Source organism: Oncorhynchus keta, unplaced genomic scaffold, assembly GCF_023373465.1.
Source record: "Oncorhynchus keta strain PuntledgeMale-10-30-2019 unplaced genomic scaffold, Oket_V2 Un_contig_862_pilon_pilon, whole genome shotgun sequence".
Lineage (NCBI taxonomy): Eukaryota > Metazoa > Chordata > Actinopteri > Salmoniformes > Salmonidae > Oncorhynchus > Oncorhynchus keta.
Window position 1 is genome coordinate 62,780 of NW_026290161.1, and position 21,165 is coordinate 83,944.

A 21,165-nucleotide genomic window follows, 5' to 3' on the forward strand; every position below is an offset into this window, starting at 1 on the left:
ATAACCACTACACCAGTTAACACCCTATAAGCACTACACCAGTTAACACCATATAAACACTACACCAGTTAACACCTTGTAACCACTACACCAGTTAACACCCTATAAACACTACATCAAGTCACTGTTAAGCTTAATTTCTCACTTCTGTGTTATTCCAAGTGAGTTATAGCTGCAGCCCATTTGAGTTTGTGTGATCAGAATCTCAGATTCCCCCTGAACCTCAGCAGCAGCAGCCTTCTCCCAGTAGGCCAAACATTCTCCCAGTAGGCCAAACATTCTCCCAGTAGGCCAAACATTCTCCCAGTAGGCCAAACATTCTCCCAGTGGGCCAAACATTCTCCCAGTGGGCCAAACATTCTCCCAGTGGGCCAAACATTCTCCCAGTAGGCCAAACATTCTCCCAGTAGGCCAAACATTCTCCCAGTAGGCCAAACATTCTCCCAGTAGGCCAAACATTCTCCCAGTAGGCCAAACATTCTCCCACTGGGCCAAACATTCTCCCACTGGGCCAAACATTCTCCCAGTAGGCCAAACATTCTCCCAGTGGGCCAAACATTCTCCCAGTGGGCCAAACATTCTCCCAGTAGGCCAAACATTCTCCCAGTAGGCCAAACATTCTCCCAGTAGGCCAAACATTCTCCCAGTAGGCCAAACATTCTCACACTGGGCCAAACATTCTCCCAGTAGGCCAAACATTCTCCCAGTGGGCCAAACATTCTCCCAGTGGGCCAAACATTCTCCCAGTGGGCCAAACATTCTCCCAGTGGGCCAAACATTCTCCCAGTGGGCCAAACATTCTCCCAGTGGGCCAAACATTCTCCCAGTGGGCCAAACATTCTCCCAGTAGGCCAAACATTCTCCCAGTGGGCCAAACATTCTCCCAGTGGGCCAAACATTCTCCCAGTGGGCCAAACATTCTCCCAGTAGGCCAAACATTCTCCCAGTGGGCCAAACATTCTCCCAGTGGGCCAAACATTCTCCCAGTGGGCCAAACATTCTCCCAGTGGGCCAAACATTCTCCCAGTGGGCCAAACATTCTCCCAGTGGGCCAAACATTCTCCCAGTGGGCCAAACATTCTCCCAGTGGGCCAAACATTCTCCCAGTGGGCCTACAAGAATGATGTCACGGAATTCTGGAATGTCACTGTTTTCTGTCAGGTTGAAAACTCCAAATTTCCTTTCATTACAGACAGGAAGTAATGTAGTGGCTGTTCTGGCCGTCTCATTATCACGTCAGTGTCTATTTCCTGTGTGATATGTTTTAATGGACACGCTCCGTAGGGTCGTCCTGACCAATCACTGCGGTGGTTACTAGAGAAACCCCATATAAACATACTGCTCTCTATAAAACCCTCCTCGGCTCCACTGCTCATTGGGGTGAATTACTGGCCTCATAAAAAGTTAGCATGAATTCGATTACAGAGTACCTCTCTAGTATTTCAATACGACTTTAAAAGGAAAGATCTTAAGTGCATTAACACACGTGGGGTGTCAGTGTTTGAAAAAGTGAGGTTCACAGTCTCAATCTTGAGAGAAACATCAACAACCCCAACGAGGTTCCATCTCAGCCACCACTCTACAGCATTTGCTTTCCATTGCAATCAGCATTGGTAGGGCCTCGTGTGTGTGTGTGTGTGTGTGTGTGTGTGTGTGTGTGTGTGTGTGTGTGTGTGTGTGCGTGTGTGGTGTGTGTGTGCGTGTGTGGTGTGTGTGTGTGTGTGTGTGTATGTGTGTGTGTGTGTGTGTGTGTGTGTGTGTGTGTGTGTGTGTGTGTGTGTGGTGTGTGTGTGTGTGTGTGTGTGTGAATGGGGTGTGTGCGTGTGTGCATGTGTGTGTGTGTGTGTGTGTGTGTGTGTGTGTGTGTGTTGTGTATGTGTATGTGTGTGTGTGTGTGGTGTGTGTGTGGTGTGTGTGTGTGAATGAGAGGTCAGTCCATGGCCCAGACCACCATTTCCCCTCATTGAGCCACTTAACTCTATAGGAACATGACCGATCACGTTTCAACAGGCAGTGCTCTTCATCATAATGGAATCATTTGTCAGGCCGGTAACAAGACCCCGTTTCTCACATCAATAAAGAGGAAGACGGTGCTATACTTCTCCCATCCTTACTTACCGGTAATAACAGAAGTAGGTTTCACACAAACACACGCAAAAATGTTTTCACTAAATAATTATTTTGGGTTTCTACTAGTTATTTGAATGTTTGTGGTAAGCTAAAGCTAGCGTAACATTTAGGTCATAAAATGCTTAAAGATTTGCCCGCTCTGGTAGAGAGCAGTACCATAAGGCATTTAACTGCGTCACGGCTGATGTGAATAGCAGGCTGTGGACTGAGGAACGATGGATCACTGCCATGGCTGAAGGAACACAGCAGTCTGTAGTGGAACTATGGTATGTGTCTGTTCCTCTATAAACCAGTCTGTTCCTCTATAAACCAGTCTGTTCCTCTATAAACCAGCCTGTTCCTCTATAAACCAGTCTGTTCCTCTATAAACCAGCCTGTTCCTCTATAAACCAGTCTGTTCCTCTATAAACCAGTCTGTAGTGGAACTATGGTATGTGTCTGTTCCTCTATAAACCAGGCTGTTCCTCTATAAACCAGGCTGTTCCTCTATAAACCAGTCTGTTCCTCTATAAACCAGCCTGTTCCTCTATAAACCAGCCTGTTCCTCTATAAACCAGCCTGTTCCTCTATAAACCAGTCTGTAGTGGAACTATGGTATGTGTCTGTTCCTCTATAAACCAGTCTGTTCCTCTATAAACCAGTCTGTTCCTCTATAAACCAGTCTGTTCCTCTATAAACCAGCCTGTTCCTCTATAAACCAGTCTGTAGTGGAACTATGGTATGTGTCTGTTCCTCTATAAACCAGTCTGTTCCTCTATAAACTAGTCTGTTCCTCTATAAACTAGTCTGTTCCTCTATAAACCAGTCTGTTCCTCTATGAACCAGTCTGTTCCTCTATAAACCAGTCTGTTCCTCTATAAACCAGTCTGTTTTAACCCACCTCTTTAAGGAATACCTAGGATAGGATAAAGTAATCCTTCTCATAAACCAGTCCCCTTAAAATATTTAGATGCACTATTGTAAAGTGGCTGTTCCACTGGATGTCATAAGGTGAATGCACCAATTTGTAAGTCGCTCTGGATAAGAGCGTCTGCTAAATGACTTAAATGTAAATGTAAATAAACCAGTCTGTTCCTCTATAAACCAGTCTGTTCCTCTATAAACCAGTCTGTTCCTCTATAAACCAGTCTGTTCCTCTGTAAACCAGCCTGTTCCTCTATAAACCAGTCTGTTCCACAATAAACCAGCCTGTTCCTCAATAAACCAGCCTGTTCCTCTATAAACCAGCCTGTTCCTCTATAAACCAGTCTGTTCTAAATGTGTCTGTTCCTCTATAAACCAGTCTGTTCCACTATAAACCAGGTTGTTCCTCTATAAACCAGTCTGTTCCTCTATAAACCAGTCTGTTCCACTATAAACCAGTCTGTTCCACTATAAACCAGTCTGTTCCTCTATAAAACAGGTTGTTCTAAATGAGCGATGAGAGATTCAGTGCAGGCCCGGGGTGGAGAGAGCTGTGTGTGTGTGTGAGGATATGTGGGTGTGATTAAGGATGGTGTGTGTGTGTGTGTGAAGATGTGAGAGAGAGGGTGTGTGTGTGTGAGGATATGTGGGTGTGATTAAGGATGGTGTGTGTGTGTGTGAAGATGTGAGAGAGAGGGTGTGTGTGTGTGTGTTTGCACGTATGCGTCCATGGAGGAAGACTGGGAGAAGAAGGTACTCACGGGGTCCACAGAGTGGGGAAGGCTTCTCGCTCCTCCTGGCTGTACTCATTCAGCCTGCGAGGGATCTCTCTGGGCTGAGGCAGCTCCTCCGTCAGGTTCAGAAGGATGTCCTCAGGAAGATCCTGCCATACAATTACATACAACAGTCATTTCATGGATCTGTATGGCACCTCGGCTCTAGCCAGGAACACAGTCTTAGGTTTGTAGGTGTCTTTACTTTTCAGAGAGGGAAAACACACCTGGGTTAGAGAGAGGTGCAAAGTCACAGGAAAATAAGACTTTTATATTTATATACTGTATAATGAGAAGCTAGAGTCAGACTAGACTTGTCTAAATGCTTTACCACAATGGAAACAAGTCGGACTTGCGTTGATTGGAAACAAGTCGGACTTGCGTTGATTGGAAACAAGTCAGACTTGCGTTGATTGGAAACAAGTCAGACTTGCGTTGATTGGAAACAAGTCAGACTTGCGTTGATTGGAAACAAGTCAGACTTGCGTTGATTGGAAACAAGTCAGACTTGCGTTGATTGTAAACAAGTCAGACTTGCGTTGATTGTAAACAAGTCAGACTTGTGTTATCGCTGTTATTTCTATGTCTGTTCTTGGCTAAATGTGTCATCATTTAAAATGATGAAACAAATTCAAGTCAATCAAATCAACATGTCAAGACATATTCAGTCCACAACAGGAGAATTAAAGACCAGCTATTTTATCTTCAGGGAAGAGGTGTCGTGTGTGGCGTCATTCTTTTTACTAAAACTTCTCATTTCATTTTCACACATATTAGATGTGAAAGTCTTAAAAGACAAGTCTTACATCTTCAGGGAAGAGGTGTAGCCGTTGCATCATGGTCCTCCTGGAGAGGTTCCTAGGCAGCATCCCGTACACTGCCAGCTTCACTATCTGGAGGAAGAAGAGGAAGATAGAAGAACAGTGGACTCTGGATCCAGCGCTTGGATAGGCTACTCAGATTCAATCCCTTATGGCACACTAGCGCACTATAGGGAATCCTAGATCACTATACAGGGAATCCTAGCGCACTATATAGGGAATCCTATTGAAGTATATAGGGAATCCTAGCGCACTATAGGGAATCCTAGATCACTATAGGGAATCCTAGCGCACTATAGGGAATCCTAGATCACTATACAGGGAATCCTAGCGCACTATATAGGGAATCCTATTGCAGTATATAGGGAATCCTAGCGCACTATAGGGAATCCTAGATCACTATAGGGAATCCTAGCGCACTATAGGGAATCCTAGTGCACTATAGGGAATCCTAGATCACTATACAGGGAATCCTAGATCACTATATAGGGAATCCTATTGAAGTATATAGGGAATCGTAGCGCACTATATAGGAATCCTAGCGCACTATATAGGGAATCCTAGATCACTATACAGGGAATCCTAGATCACTATATAGGGAATCCTAGATCACTATACAGGGAATCCTAGATCACTATACAGGGAATCCTAGATCACTATACAGGGAATCCTAGATCACTATACAGGGAATCCTAGATCACTATACAGGGAATCCTAGATCACTATACAGGGAATCCTAGATCACTATATAGGGAATCCTAGATCACTATATAGGGAATCCTAGATCACTATATAGGGAATCCTAGATCACTATCCAGGGTATCCTAGATCACTATCCAGGGTATCCTAGAGCACTATATAGGGTATCCTAGAGCACTATATAGGGTATCCTAGAGCACTATATACGGTATCCTAGATCACTATATAGTGAATAGCTGCCCCTCCCTGCTCCCAGCTGTCACTCCCTGCTCCTAGCTGCCCCTCCCTGCTCCCAGCTGCCCCTCCCTGCTCCCAGCTGCCCCTCCCTGCTCCCAGCTGCCCCTCCCTGCTCCCAGCTGCCCCTCCCTGCTCCCAGCTGCCCCTCCCCCTGCTCCCAGCTGCCCCTCCCTGCTCCCAGCTGCCCCTCCCTGCTCCCAGCTGTCCCTCCTCTGCCCCTCCCTGCTCCCAGCTGTCCCTCCTCTGCCCCTCCCTGCTCCCAGCTGTCCCTCCTCTGCCCCTCCCTGCTCCCAGCTGCCCCTCCTCTGCCCCTCCCTCCTTCCGTTGGCAAACCAACCATCAAAATAACATGTTATTCCTACATAACCGTCCACCACTCAAATCCATCCTCTGCAATAAGAAAACCAAGTGAGGGGAAGAAAAATCCAAATGTCCCAAAGTAAAAAATCTCTTAATATTTGACTTTCTCTCATCTACCATTTCCAGCTTGATCCCTTCATACATATCCATCCCCTGTGAAAATTAAATCAGTCCTACTCCTGTTAAATGACGACCGGGGTGTGTGGAAGACGGATGTGTGTTGTATAGGGACACCATCCGTCACCACGGCTACAGAAGGTGGATGTCACCCCGACGTGATCATTACCCACAATTACCTCTGATAGATTCTCCCTCTGTTGGAATAACTCAGCTAGAGACATGCATCCATCTCATTAATGGAGGTGTAACGTGCTAGAGGAACCTGAGGGGGCTGGAGACGGGAGGGGGGAGAGAGAGAGGAGGGGAAGGAAGATGCAACTGGCTAGGGCTGGGGAGGAGCGCTGCGGAGAGGGATGAGGACAGTTAGGGAGAGGTGGGCTAGGGGAGAGAGGAGGTTTGGAGAGGGCTGGGGGCAGGCAGGCAGTTGGCCAGGTCTTGGAGCTCTGCCATGGGCCATTCAGCTATACAGTATGGAACTGGGGTAGGATAACATGTGGCTGTTCAGTTCTCTGGGCTGGGGTAGGTTAACATGTAGCTGTTCAGTTCTCTGGGCTGGGGTAGGATAACATGTGGCTGTTCAGTTCTCTGGGCTGGGGTAGGATAACATGTAGCTGTTCTGGGGTAGGATAACATGTGGCTGTTCAGTTCTCTGGGCTGGGGTAGGATAACATGTAGCTGTTCTGGGGTAGGATAACATGTGGCTGTTCAGTTCTCTGTTCTGGGGTAGGATAACATGTGGCTGTTCAGTTCTCTGGGCTGGGGTAGGATAACATGTAGCTGTTCTGGGGTAGGATAACATGTAGGATAACATGTGGCTGTTCAGTTCTCTGTTCTGGGGTAGGATAAATGTAGCTGTTCAGCTGTTCTGGGGTAGGATAACATGTGGCTGTTCAGTTCTCTGGCTGGGGTAGGATAACATGTAGCTGTTCAGTTCTCTGGGCTGGGGTAGGATAACATGTAGCTGTTCAGTTCTCTGGGCTGGGGTAGGATAACATGTAGCTGTTCAGTTCTCTGGGCTGGGGTAGGAGGATAACATGTAGCTGTTGTTCTCTGGGCTGGGGTAGGATAACATGTAGCTGTTCAGTTCTCTGGGCTGGGGTAGGATAACATGTGGCTGTTCAGTTCTTCTGGGGTAGGATAACATGTAGCTGTTCAGTTCTCTGGGCTGGGTTCAGTTCTCTGGGCTGGGGTAGGATAACATGTAGGATAACATGTAGCTGTTCAGTTCTCTGGGCTGGGGTAGGTGTTCAGTTCTCTGGGCTGGGGTAGGATAACATGTAGCTGTTCAGTTCTCTGGGGTAGGATAACATGTGGCTGTTCAGCTGTTCTGGGGTAGGATAACATGTGGCTGTTCTCTGGGCTGGGGTAGGATAACATGTGGCTGTTCTGGGGTAGGATAACATGTAGCTGTTCTGGGGTAGGATAACATGTGGCTGTTCTCTGGGGTAGGATAACATGTAGCTCAGTTCTCTGGGGGGTAGGATAACATGTGGCTGTTCTGGGGTAGGATAACATGTGGGCTGGGGTAGGATAACATGTGGCTGTTCTGGGGTAGGATAACATGTGGCTGTTCAGTTCTCTGGGCTGGGGTAGGATAACATGTAGCTGTTCTGGGGTAGGATAACATGTGGCTGTTCAGTTCTCTGTTCTGGGGTAGGATAACATGTAGCTGTTCAGTTCTCTGGGCTGGGGTAGGATAACATGTAGCTGTTCAGTTCTCTGGGCTGGGGTAGGATAACATGTAGCTGTTCAGTTCTCTGGGCTGGGGTAGGATAACATGTGGCTGTTCAGTTCTCTGGGGTAGGATAACATGTAGCTGTTCTGGGGTAGGATAACATGTGGCTGTTCAGTTCTCTGGGCTGGGGTAGGATAACATGTAGCTGTTCTGGGGTAGGATAACATGTGGCTGTTCAGTTCTCTGGGCTGGGGTAGGATAACATGTAGCTGTTCTGGGGTAGGATAACATGTGGCTGTTCAGTTCTCTGGGCTGGGGTAGGATAACATGTAGCTGTTCTGGGGTAGGATAACATGTGGCTGTTCAGTATATATATATATATATGGGCTTAGCTATATAGGTACAATTCCTCAGTGAACCACTTGTGATGGCACTGTTGAAACATTCATGTATGTGAGGCAACACAAACTAAAAGTATACACTAAAACATAAGACCATCCATCTAAATAAGAGCAAGGCAGAGAGGAGAGAAAACATACAGCTGAATTTAACCTGAAATGGGTTTAGTTTTATTCCTTGAAAAAGTTCATCTCTGCGTTGTAAATAATCTGTGCTGCTGTTCCTTTATCTTCCTGCACACCCAGCTCGGCCTTTCCCCAGATTACAGTAGACCTTCTCCTAAAGGTCTAAACGTCTGACAGACCTGCATCAGCAGAGATCCTGTGTGTCTGTGATAATACACACCCAGCTAGGCCTTTCCCCAGATTACAGTAGACCTTCTCCTAAAGGTCTAAACGTCTGACAGACCTGCATCAGCAGAGATCCTGTGTGTCTGTGATAATACACACCCAGCTAGGCCTTTCCCCAGATTACAGTAGACCTTCTCCTAAAGGTCTAAACGTCTGACAGACCTGCATCAGCAGAGATCCTGTGTGTCTGTGATAATACACACCCAGCTAGGCCTTTCCCCAGATTACAGTAGACCTTCTCCTAAAGGTCTAAACGTCTGACAGACCTGCATCAGCAGAGATCCTGTGTGTCTGTGATAATACACACCCAGCTAGGCCTTTCCCCAGATTACAGTAGACCTTCTCCTAAAGGTCTAAACGTCTGACAGACCTGCATCAGCAGAGATCCTGTGTGTCTGTGATAATACACACCCAGCTAGGCCTTTCCCCAGATTACAGTAGACCTTCTCCTAAAGGTCTAAACGTCTGACAGACCTGCATCAGCAGAGATCCTGTGTGTCTGTGATAATACACACCCAGCTAGGCCTTTCCCCAGATTACAGTAGACCTTCTCCTAAAGGTCTAAACGTCTGACAGACCTGCATCAGCAGAGATCCTGTGTGTCTGTGATAATACACACCCAGCTAGGCCTTTCCCCAGATTACAGTAGACCTTCTCCTAAAGGTCTAAACGTCTGACAGACCTGCATCAGCAGAGATCCTGTGTGTCTGTGATAATACACACCCAGCTAGGCCTTTCCCCAGATTACAGTAGACCTTCTCCTAAAGGTCTAATCGTCTGACAGACCTGCATCAGCAGAGATCCTGTGTGTCTGTGATAATACACACCCAGCTAGGCCTTTCCCCAGATTACAGTAGACCTTCTCCTAAATTCTCTAATCTGTCTGACAGACCTGCATCAGCAGAGATCCTGTGTGTCTGTGATAATACACAAGTGTCTCTGTCTGAAATCCTTAAAGGCTGAATGATCCTGCAGGAGAACACTGTTTATTCCTCTGGAACCAGAGGGACGGAGACTTACAAGGACAGACAATTCATTACACCATAATTCATTCTGTCTCTCTCTGTCTCTCTCTCACACCAGCACCATTTATAACCTTTATAGACAAAACACGTCACACAGCTGTGGGACAGCTCATATTTCATCACAAACATCGATACATAACAGCAATGCAAAATGCAACCTGTCCTGAACAGAATGAAACTTTAAAGCTCAACGTGGCTGTGGCTTACTATAAACCTGTAGAGGACAGTGTTTATTTCAGTCCTTTCACAAACAGACAGTGCAGTGGCTGCCTTGCACCAATAAAACAGTAGTTAACTCACCGGTCAGTTTATTAGGTACACCATCCTGTTCACTACAGACAGTGAGTCGTCACGTGGCTGTGGCTTGTTCTATAAAACAGTAGTTAACTCACCGGTCAGTTTATTAGGTACACCATCCTGTTCACTACAGACAGTGAGTCGTCACGTGGCTGTGGCTTGCTCTATAAAACAGTAGTTAACTCACCGGTCAGTTTATTAGGTACACCATCCTGTTCACTACAGACCGTGAGTCGTCACGTGGCTGTGGCTTGCTCTATAAAACAGTAGTTAACTCACCGGTCAGTTTATTAGGTACACCATCCTGTTCACTACAGACAGTGAGTCGTCACGTGGCGTGGCTGTGGCAGTTTGTACACCATCCTTGCTCTATAAAACAGGCAGACAGGCATCCAGTTACCCTTCTATTGAACGTTAGAATGGGCAAAACCAGTGACCTAAGCGACTTTGAGCGCGGTATGACCGTCGGTACCAGGCTCGCCGGATCCAGTACCTCAGAAATGGCTGCATTCCTGGGCTTTTCACACACGACAACGTCCAGAGTTTACAGAGAAACTGAGCGACAAACACAAAACCTCCAGTCAGCTGCAGTCCTGTAAAACAGCTGGTTGATGAGAGACGTGGAAGGAGAAGGAGAAGGATGGTGCAAAGCCAACAGGCCACAAACAGACAAATAACAGGACAGGACAACAGTGGTGTGTGGAACAGCATCTCAGAACACACATCTCGTCGCTTCCTGTCATGGATGGACTGTTGCAACAGACGACCACATCGGGGTTCCACTCCTATCAGCTAATAACAAGAAGAAGTGTCTCCAGTGGGAACACGATCACCAACACTTGAGAAGTGGAAAAACATTCTCTGGTCCGACGAATCGCTGTTTCTGTTGAGTCAAGCTGATGGCCATCAGAGTCCTGATGGTGTCAATGGTACAGGCTGGTTGCTGTGGTGTACCACCATCGAATCTGCAGCAACTGCGTGACGCCATCGCGTCAACATGGACCAACATCCCTGTGGAATGTTCCCGAAGAATTCTGGCTGTTCTGGAGGCAAAGGGTGGGGTCCGACTCGGTACTAGACGAGTGTACCTAATAAACTGACTTGTAAAACTTACCGCTTTGGGGTCTTTCGAATGTAGCTGGGTGGCTGTGACTTGTTTAAATCCACCCGGGTACCTTTGGGAAAGAAACAAGACTGAAATTAGAGGAAGACAATCAACTTTACACACATAGACTTAGTCAACCACATCACTACACACATAGACACATAGACTTAGTCAACCACATCACTCATTACACACATAGGCTTAGTCAACCACATCACTCATTACACACATAGACTTAGTCAACCACATCACTCTACACACATAGACTTAGTCAACCACATCACTCTACACACATAGACTTAGTCAACCACATCACTCATTACACACATAGACTTAGTCAACCACATCACTCTACACACACAGTCAACCACATCACTCATTACACACATAGACTTAGTCAACCACATCACTCATTACACACATAGACTTAGTCAACCACATCACTCTACACACATAGACTTAGTCAACCACATCACTCATTACACACATAGACTTAGTCAACCACATCACTCTACACACATAGACTTAGTCAACCACATCACTCTACACACATAGACTTAGTCAACCACATCACTCTACACACATAGACTTAGTCAACCACATCACTCATTACACACATAGACTTAGTCAACCACATCACTCATTACACACATAGACTTAGTCAACCACATCACTCATTACACACATAGACTTAGTCAACCACATCACTCTACACACATAGGCTTAGTCAACCACATCACTTAGTCAACCACATCATCTACACACATAGACTTAGTCAACCACATCACTCTACACACATAGACTTAGTCAACCACATCTTAGTCAACCTCTATTACACACATAGACTTAGTCAACCACATCACTCATTACACACATAGACTTAGTCAACCACATCACTCATTACACACATAGACTTAGTCAACCACATCACTCTACACACATAGGCTTAGTCAACCACATCACTCATTACACACATAGACTTAGTCAACCACATCACTCTACACACATAGACTTAGTCAACCACATCACTCATTACACACATAGACTTAGTCAACCACATCACTCTACACACAGACTTAGTCAACCACATCACTCTACACACATAGGCTTAGTCAACCACATCACTCTACACACATAGACTTAGTCAACCATCACTCACTAGACTTAGTCAACACATAGTCAACCACATCACTCATTACACACACAGACTTAGCTTAGTCAACACATCATCACTCTACACACATAGACTTAGTCAACCACATCACTCATTACACACATAGACTTAGTCAACCACATCACTCTACACACAGGCTTTACCACATCATAGACTTAGTCAACCACATCACTCATTACACACACTTAGACATAGGCTTTAGACTTAGTCAACCACATCACTCTCATTACACACATAGACTTAGTCAACCACATCACTCATTACACACATAGACTTAGTCAACCACATCACTCAGACTTTACACACATCAACCACATCACTCATTACACACATAGTAAACTTAGTCAACCACATCACTCTACACACATAGACTTAGTCAACCACATCACTCATTACACACATATCACTTAGTCAACCACATCACTCATTACACACATAGACTTAGTCAACCACATCACTCATTACACACATAGACTTAGTCAACCACATCACTCTACACACATAGACTTAGTCAACCACATCACTCTACACACATAGATTACACATAGGACTTAGTCAACCACATCACTCTACACACATAGACTTAGTCAACCACATCACTCTACACACATAGACTTAGTCAACCACATCACTCATTACACACACAGTCAACCACATCACTCTACACACATAGACTTAGTCAACCACATCACTCATTACACACAGACTTAGTCAACCACCACATCACTCTACACACATAGGCTTAGTCAACCACATCACTCATTACACACACAGACTTAGTCAACCACATCACTCATTACACACATAGCTTAGTCAACCTTAGTCAACCACATCACTCATTACACACATAGACTTAGTCAACCACATCACTCATTACACACATAGACTTAGACTTAGTCAACCACATCACTCATTACACACATAGACTTAGTCAACCACATACACACATAGACTTAGTCAACCACATCACTCTACACACACTTAGTCAACCACATCACTCATTACACACATAGACTTAGTCAACCACATCACTCATTACACACATAGACTTAGTCAACCACATCACTCATTACACACATAGACTTAGTCAACCACATCACTCTACACACATAGACTTAGTCAACCACATCACTCTACACACATAGACTTAGTCAACCACATCACTCTACACACATAGACTTAGTCAACCACATCACTTAGTCTACACACATCAACCACTTAGTCAACCACATCACTCATTACACACATAGACTTAGTCAACCACATCACTCATTACACACTCTTAGTCAACCACATCACTCATTACACACAGACTTAGTCAACCACATCACTCTACACACATAGACTTAGTCAACCACATCACACATTACACACATAGACTTAGTCAACCACATCACTCATTACACACATAGACTTAGTCAACCACATCACTACACACATAGACTTAGTCAACCACATCACTCACATAGACTTAGTCAACCACCACACACACATCTTAGACTTAGTCAACCACATCACTCATTACACACATAGACTTAGTCAACCACATCACTCATTACACACATAGACTTAGTCAACCACATCACATCTTAGTCAACCACATCACTCACACATAGACTTAGTCAACCACATCACTCTACACACATAGACTTAGTCAACACACTTAGTCAGTCAACCACATCAACCACATCACTCTACACACATAGACTTAGTCAACCACATCCTCACTTAGTCAACCACACACATAGGCTTAGTCAACCACATCATTACTCTACACACATAGACTTAGTCAACCACATCTCTCTACACACATAGACTTAGTCAACCACATCACTCTACACACATAGACTTAGTCAACCACATCACTTAGTCAACCACATCACTCATTACACACATAGACTTAGTCAACCACATCACTCTACACACATAGACTTAGTCAACCACATCACTCTACACACATAGACTTAGTCAACCACATCACTCTACACACATAGACTTAGTCAACCACATCACTCTACACACATAGACTTAGTCAACCACATCACTCTACACACATAGACTTAGTCAACCACATCACTCTACACACATAGACTTAGTCAACCACATCACTCATTACACACATAGACTTAGTCAACCACATCACTCATTACACACATAGACTTAGTCAACCACATCACTCTACACACATAGACTTAGTCAACCACATCACTCTACACACATAGACTTAGTCAACCACATCACTCTACACACACTTAGTCAACCACATCACTCTACACACATAGACTTAGTCAACCACATCACTCATTACACACATAGACTTAGTCAACCCATCATACACACACTTAGTCAACCACATCACTCTACACACAGACTTAGTCAACCACATCACTCTACACACATAGGCTTAGTCAACCACATCACTCTACACACATAGACTTAGTCAACCACATCACTCTACACACAGACTTAGTCAACCACATCACTCATTACACACATAGACTTAGTCAACCACATCACTCATTACACACTTAGTCAACCACATCACTCTCTACACATTACACACATAGACTTAGTCAACCACATCACTCTACACACATAGACTTAGTCAACCACATCACTCATTACACACATAGACTTAGTCAACCACATCACTCATTACACACATAGTCAACCACATCACTCATTACACACATAGACTTAGTCAACCACATCACTCTACACACATAGACTTAGTCAACCACATCACTCATTACACACATAGACTTAGTCAACCACATCACTCTACACACATAGACTTAGTCAACCACATCACTCATTACACACATAGACTTAGTCAACCACATCACTCATAGACTTAGTCAACCACATCACTCTACACACATAGACTTAGTCAACCACATCACTCATTACACACAGACTTAGTCAACCATAGACATCACATCACTCATTACACACATAGACTTAGTCAACCACATCAACCACATCACTCTACACACATAGACTTAGTCAACCACATCACTCTACACACATAGACTTAGTCAACCACATCACTCATTACACACAGACTTAGTCAACCACATCATCACATCTACACACAGACTTAGTCAACCACATCACTCACATAGACTTAGTCAACCACATCACTCATTACACACATAGACTTAGTCAACCACATCACTCATTACACACATAGACTTAGTCAACCACATCACTCATTACACACATAGACTTAGTCAACCACATCACTCATTACACACATAGACTTAGTCAACCACATCACTCATTACACACATAGACTTAGTCAACCACATCACTCATTACACACATAGACTTAGTCACACCACTTAGTCAACCACATCACTCATTACACACATAGACTTAGTCAACCACATCACTCTACACACATAGACTTAGTCAACCACATCACTCTACACACATAGGCTTAGTCAACCACATCACTCATTACACACATAGACTTAGTCAACCACATCACTCATTACACACATAGACTTAGTCAACCACATCACTCATTACACACATAGACTTAGTCAACCACATCACTCTACACACATGTGTTCACTGGTTAATTCCATGTGTAACAGACAGACAGTCTGAGGCCTTACTGGGTGTGAGAGGAGTACATCTTCTGTTCCCATTTGTTCCCAGAGAAGGCTATGTGTCTGCTGTTCATGACTACTACATGGTCTCCAACATCACCTGAGGAACACAGAGACACGTGCTCATTAGAAATCATCACAATCTCCGTAGAAACATATTTTGCTGACATGTTCCAAGGGATGTTCTTTTAGCTCCTGTCAAAAGATTATCAAGGAATGCAGGAAAAGATTCATCATTTGATTGCCTGCCACCACAACAAAAAGGTGGTTTCTGAATGAGATATAATGGGTAGAGAATGATAGATGACCAAGTGGTTAGAGTGGAGGGACGGCAGGTAGTCTAGTGGTTAGAGTGTAGGGACGGCAGGTAGCCTAGTGGTTAGAGTGTAGGGACGGCAGGTAGCCTAGTGGTTAGAGTGGAGGGACGGCAGGTAGCCTAGTGGTTAGAGTGTAGGGACGGCAGGTAGCCTAGTGGTTAGAGTGTAGGGACGGCAGGTAGCCTAGTGGTTAGAGTGGAGGGACGGCAGGTAGTCTAGTGGTTAGAGTGGAGGGACGGCAGGTAGCCTAGTGGTTAGAGTGTAGGGACGGCAGGTAGCCTAGTGGTTAGAGTGGAGGGACGGCAGGTAGCCTAGTGGTTAGAGTGTAGGGACGGCAGGTAGCCTAGTGGTTAGAGTGTAGGGACGGCAGGTAGCCTAGTGGTTAGAGTGTAGGGACGGCAGGTAGCCTAGTGGTTAGAGTGTAGGGACGGCAGGTAGCCTAGTGGTTAGAGTGTAGGGACGGCAGGTAGCCTAGTGGTTAGAGTGTAGGGGCAGGCAGGTAGTCTAGTGGTTAGAGTGGAGGGACGGCAGGTAGCCTAGTGGTTAGAGTGTAGGGACGGCAGGTAGCCTAGTGGTTAGAGTGTAGGGACGGCAGGTAGCCTAGCGGTTAGAGTGGAGGGACGGCAGGTAGCCTAGTGGTTAGAGCGCTGGACCAGTAACCAAAAGGTTGCTGGATCGAATTCCCGAGCTGACAGGTAAAATATGACGTTCTGCACCTGAACAAGGCAGTTAACCCACTGTTCCCCTGAACAAGGCAGTTAACCCACTGTTCCCCTGAACAAGGCAGTTAACCCACTGTTCCCCTGAACAAGGCAGTTAACCCACTGTTCCCCTGAACAAGGCAGTTAACCCACTGTTCCCCTGAACAAGGCAGTTAACCCACTGTTCCCCTGAACAAGGCAGTTAACCCACTGTTCCCTGAACAAGGCAGTTAACCCACTGTTCCCTGAACAAGGCAGTTAACCCACTGTTCCCCTGAACAAGGCAGTTAACCCACTGTTCCCCTGAACAAGGCAGTTAACCCACTGTTCCCTGAACAAGGCAGTTAACCCACTGTTCCCCTGAACAAGGCAGTTAACCCACTGTTCCCCTGAACAAGGCAGTTAACCCACTGTTCCCCTGAACAAGGCAGTTAACCCACTGTTCCCCTGAACAAGGCAGTTAACCCACTGTTCCCCTGAACAAGGCAGTTAACCCACTGTTCCCCTGAACAAGGCAGTTAACCCACTGTTCCCCTGAACAAGGCAGTTAACCCACTGTTCCCCTGAACAAGGCAGTTAACCCACTGTTCCCCTGAACAAGGCAGTTAACCCACTGTTCCCTGAACAAGGCAGTTAACCCACTGTTCCCCTGAACAAGGCAGTTAACCCACTGTTCCCCTGAACAAGGCAGTTAACCCACTGTTCCCCTGAACAAGGCAGTTAACCCACTGTTCCCCTGAACAAGGCAGTTAACCCACTGTTCCCTGAACAAGGCAGTTAACCCACTGTTCCCCTGAACAAGGCAGTTAACCCACTGTTCCCCTGAACAAGGCAGTTAACCCACTGTTCCCCTGAACAAGGCAGTTAACCCACTGTTCCCCTGAACAAGGCAGTTAACCCACTGTTCCCCTGAACAAGGCAGTTAACCCACTGTTCCCCTGAACAAGGCAGTTAACCCACTGTTCCCCTGAACAAGGCAGTTAACCCACTGTTCCCCTGAACAAGGCAGTTAACCCACTGTTCCCCGGGCGCCGATGACGTAGATGTTAATTAAGGCAGCCCCCCGCATCTCTCTAATTAAGAGTGGTTGGGAGAAACGACAGTCCATCGTTACATTTAGAGATGAAGGTCAGTTAATCCGGAAAATTTCAAGAACTTTTAACAGTTTCTTCAAGTGCAGTTGCAAAAACCATCAAGTGTTATAAAGAAACTGGCTCTAATGAGGACCACGACAGGAAAGGAAGACCCAGAGTTCCCTCTGCTGCAGAGGATACGTTCGTTAGTTACCAGCCTCAGAAATTGCAGCCCAAATAAATGCTTCAGAGTTCAGGTAATGGACATCTCAACATCAACTGTTCAGAGGAGAACCGTTGATGTTCAGGCCTTCATGGTGGAATTGCTGTAAAGAAACCACTACTAAAAGGTCACAAGAAACGTGCTTGGGCCAAGAAACACGAGCAATGGACATTAGACCGGTGGAAATCTGTCCTTTGGTCTGATGAGGCCAACATTTAGATTTCTGGTCCCAACCACTCTGTCATTGTGAGACGAGAGTACGTGAATGGAGCATGGATGAGCTGGTGACACTGTCTGTGATATAATTACAATTCAACACACTTAACCAGCATGGCTACCACAGCATTCTGCAGCAATACTCCATCCTATCTGGTTTCCCCTTAGTGGGACTATCATTTGTTTTTCAACAGGACAATGACCCAATACACCTCCAGGCTGTGTAAGGACTATTTGACCAAGAAGGAGAGTGATAGAGTGTTGCATCAGATGACCTGGGCTCCACAATCAACAACCTCAACTAAATTGAGATGGTTTGGGATGAGTTGGAAGGCAGAGTGAAGGAAAAGCAGCCAACAAGTGCTCAGCATATGTGGGAACTCCTTCAAGACTGTTGGAAAAGCATTCCAGGTGAAGCTGGCTGAGAGAATGTCAAGAGTGTGAAAAGCTGTCATCAAGGCAAAGGGTGGCTACTTTGAAGAACTTCAAATATATTTTGATTTGTTTAACACTTTTCTGGTTACTACATGATTCCATGTGTGTTATTTCATAGTTTTGATGGAGTCACTATTATTCTACAATGTAGAAAATAGTAAAAAAAATAAAGAAAAATGAATGAGTAGGTGTGTCCAAACTTTTGACTGGTACTGTATATATTTGACTGGTACTGTATAAAACAAGAGAATATACATTTACATTTACATTTAAGTCATTTAGCAGACGCTCTTATCCAGAGCGACTTACAAATTGGTGCATACACCTTATGACAACCAGTGGAACAGCCACTTGCATCTAAATCTTGTTGGGGGGGGGTGAGAAGGATTACTTACCCTTACTTACCCTATCCTAGGTATTCCTTGAAGAGGTGGGGTTTCAGGTGTCTCCGGAAGGTGGTGATTGACTCCGCTGTCCTGGCGTCGTGAGGAGTTTGTTCCACCATTGGGGGCCAGAGCAGCGAACAGTTTTGACTGGGCTGAGCGGGAACTGTACTTCCTCAGTGGTAGGGAGGCGAGCAGGCCAGAGGTGGATGAACGCAGTGCCCTTGTTTGGGTGTAGGGCCTGATCAGAGCCTGGAGGTACTGAGGTGCCGTTCCCCTCACAGCTCCGTGGCGAGCACCATGGTCTTGTAGCGGATGCGAGCTTCAACTGGAAGCCAGTGGAGAGCGGAGGAGCGGGGTGACGTGAGAGAACTTGGGAAGGTTGAACACCAGACGGGCTGCGGCGTTCTGGATGAGTTGTAGGGGTTTAATGGCACAGGCAGGGAGCCCAGCCAACAGCGAGTTGCAGTAATCAAGACGGGAGATGACAAGTGCCTGGATTAGGACCTGCGCCGCTTCCTGTGTGAGGCAGGGTCGTACTCTGCGGATGTTGTAGAGCATGAACCTACAGGAACGGGACACCGCCTTGATGTTAGTTGAGAACGTCAGGGTGTTGTCCAGGATCACGCCAAGGTTCTTAGCGCTCTGGGAGGAGGACACAATGGAGTTGTCAGCCGTGATGGCGAGATCATGGAACGGGCAGTCCTTCCCCGGGAGGAAGAGGAGCTCCGTCTTGCTGAGGTTCAGCTTGAGGTGGTGATCCGTCATCCACACTGATATGTCTGCCAGACATGCAGAGATGCGATTCGCCACCTGGTCATCAGAAGGGGGAAAGGAGAAGATTAATTGTGTGTCGTCTGCATAGCAATGATAGGAGAGACCATGTGAGGTTATGACAGAGCCAAGTGACTTGGTGTATAGCGAGAATAAGAGAGGGCCTAGAACAGAGCCCTGGGGGACACCAGTGGTGAGAGCGCGTGGTGAGGAGACAGATTCTCGCCACGCCACCTGGTAGGAGCGACCTGTCAGGTAGGACGCAATCCAGCGTGGGCCGCGCCGGAGATGCCCAACTCGGAGAGGGTGGAGAGGAGGATCTGATGGTTCACAGTATCGAAGGCAGCCGATAGGTCTAGAAGGATGAGAGCAGAGGAGAGAGAGTTAGCTTTAGCAGTGCGGAGCGCCTCCGTGATACAGAGAAGAGCAGTCTCAGTTGAATGACTAGTCTTGAAACCTGACTGATTTGGATCAAGAAGGTCATTCTGAGAGAGATAGCGGTAGAGCTGGCCAGGACGGCACGCTCAAGAGTTTTGGAGAGAAAAGAGAGAAGGGATACTGGTCTGTAGTTGTTGACATCGGAGGGATCGAGTGTAGGTTTTTTCAGAAGGGGTGCAACTCTCGCTCTCTTGAAGACGGGAGGGACGTAGCCAGCGGTCAGGGATGAGTTGATGAGCGAGGTGAGGTAAGGGAGAAGGTCTCCGGAAATGGTCTGGAGAAGAGAGGAGGGGATAGGGTCAAGCGGGCAGGTTGTTGGGCGGCCGGCCGTCACAAGACGCGAGATTTCATCTGGAGAGAGAGGGGAGAAAGAGGTCAGAGCATAGGGTAGGGGAGTGTGAGCAGAACCAGCGGTGTCGTTTGACTTAGCAAACGAGGATCGGATGTCATCGACCTTCTTTTCAAAATGGTTGACGAAGTCATCTGCAGAGAGGGAGGAGGGAGGGGGGGATTCAGGAGGGAGGAGAAGGTGGCAAAGAGCTTCCTAGGGTTAGAGGCGGATGCTTGGAATTTAGAATGGTAGAAAGTGGCTTTAGCAGCAGAGACAGAGGAGGAAAATGTAGAGAGGAGGGAGTGAAAGGATGCCAGGTCCGCAGGGAGGCGAGTTTTCCTCCATTTCCGCTCGGGAGCCCTGTTCTGTGAGCTCGCAATGAGTCGTCGAGCCACGGAGGCGGGAGGGGAGGACCGAGCCGGCCTGGAGGATAGGGGACATAGGGAGTCAAAGGATGCAGTAAGGGAGGAGAGGAGGGTTGAGGAGGCAGAATCAGGAGATAGGTTGGAGAAAGTTTGAGCAGAGGGAAGAGAAGATAGGATGGAAGAGGAGAGAGTAGCGGGGGAGAGAGAGCGAAGGTTGGGACGGC

The 21,165-nt window shown here is 46.3% G+C and overlaps 1 protein-coding gene and 1 long non-coding RNA gene across 3 annotated transcripts in view; one reads left to right on the forward strand and one right to left on the reverse strand.

The window, feature by feature from the left end:
* mrpl13 (mitochondrial ribosomal protein L13) overlaps positions 1-21,165 on the reverse strand; it is a 42,276-nt gene that overhangs the window by 16,398 nt on the left and 4,713 nt on the right. The window contains exons 3-6 of one of the 2 annotated variants that reach the window (XM_052512547.1): positions 15,692-15,785; positions 10,904-10,964; positions 4,613-4,699; positions 3,795-3,916 (exon numbers count right to left, since the gene is read on the reverse strand). In XM_052512547.1, the coding sequence (XP_052368507.1) occupies positions 3,795-3,916; positions 4,613-4,699; positions 10,904-10,964; positions 15,692-15,785 (364 nt within the window). Of the gene's footprint in view, positions 1-3,790; positions 3,917-4,612; positions 4,700-10,903; positions 10,965-15,691; positions 15,786-21,165 lie in introns of those variants that run through there. The other variant, XM_052512548.1, reaches the window with a different exon arrangement.
* LOC127926920 (uncharacterized) lies at positions 15,826-16,596 on the forward strand. The gene is made up of 3 exons (XR_008125434.1): positions 15,826-16,084; positions 16,117-16,180; positions 16,309-16,596. It is a non-coding gene; the product is annotated as an uncharacterized LOC127926920 (long non-coding RNA).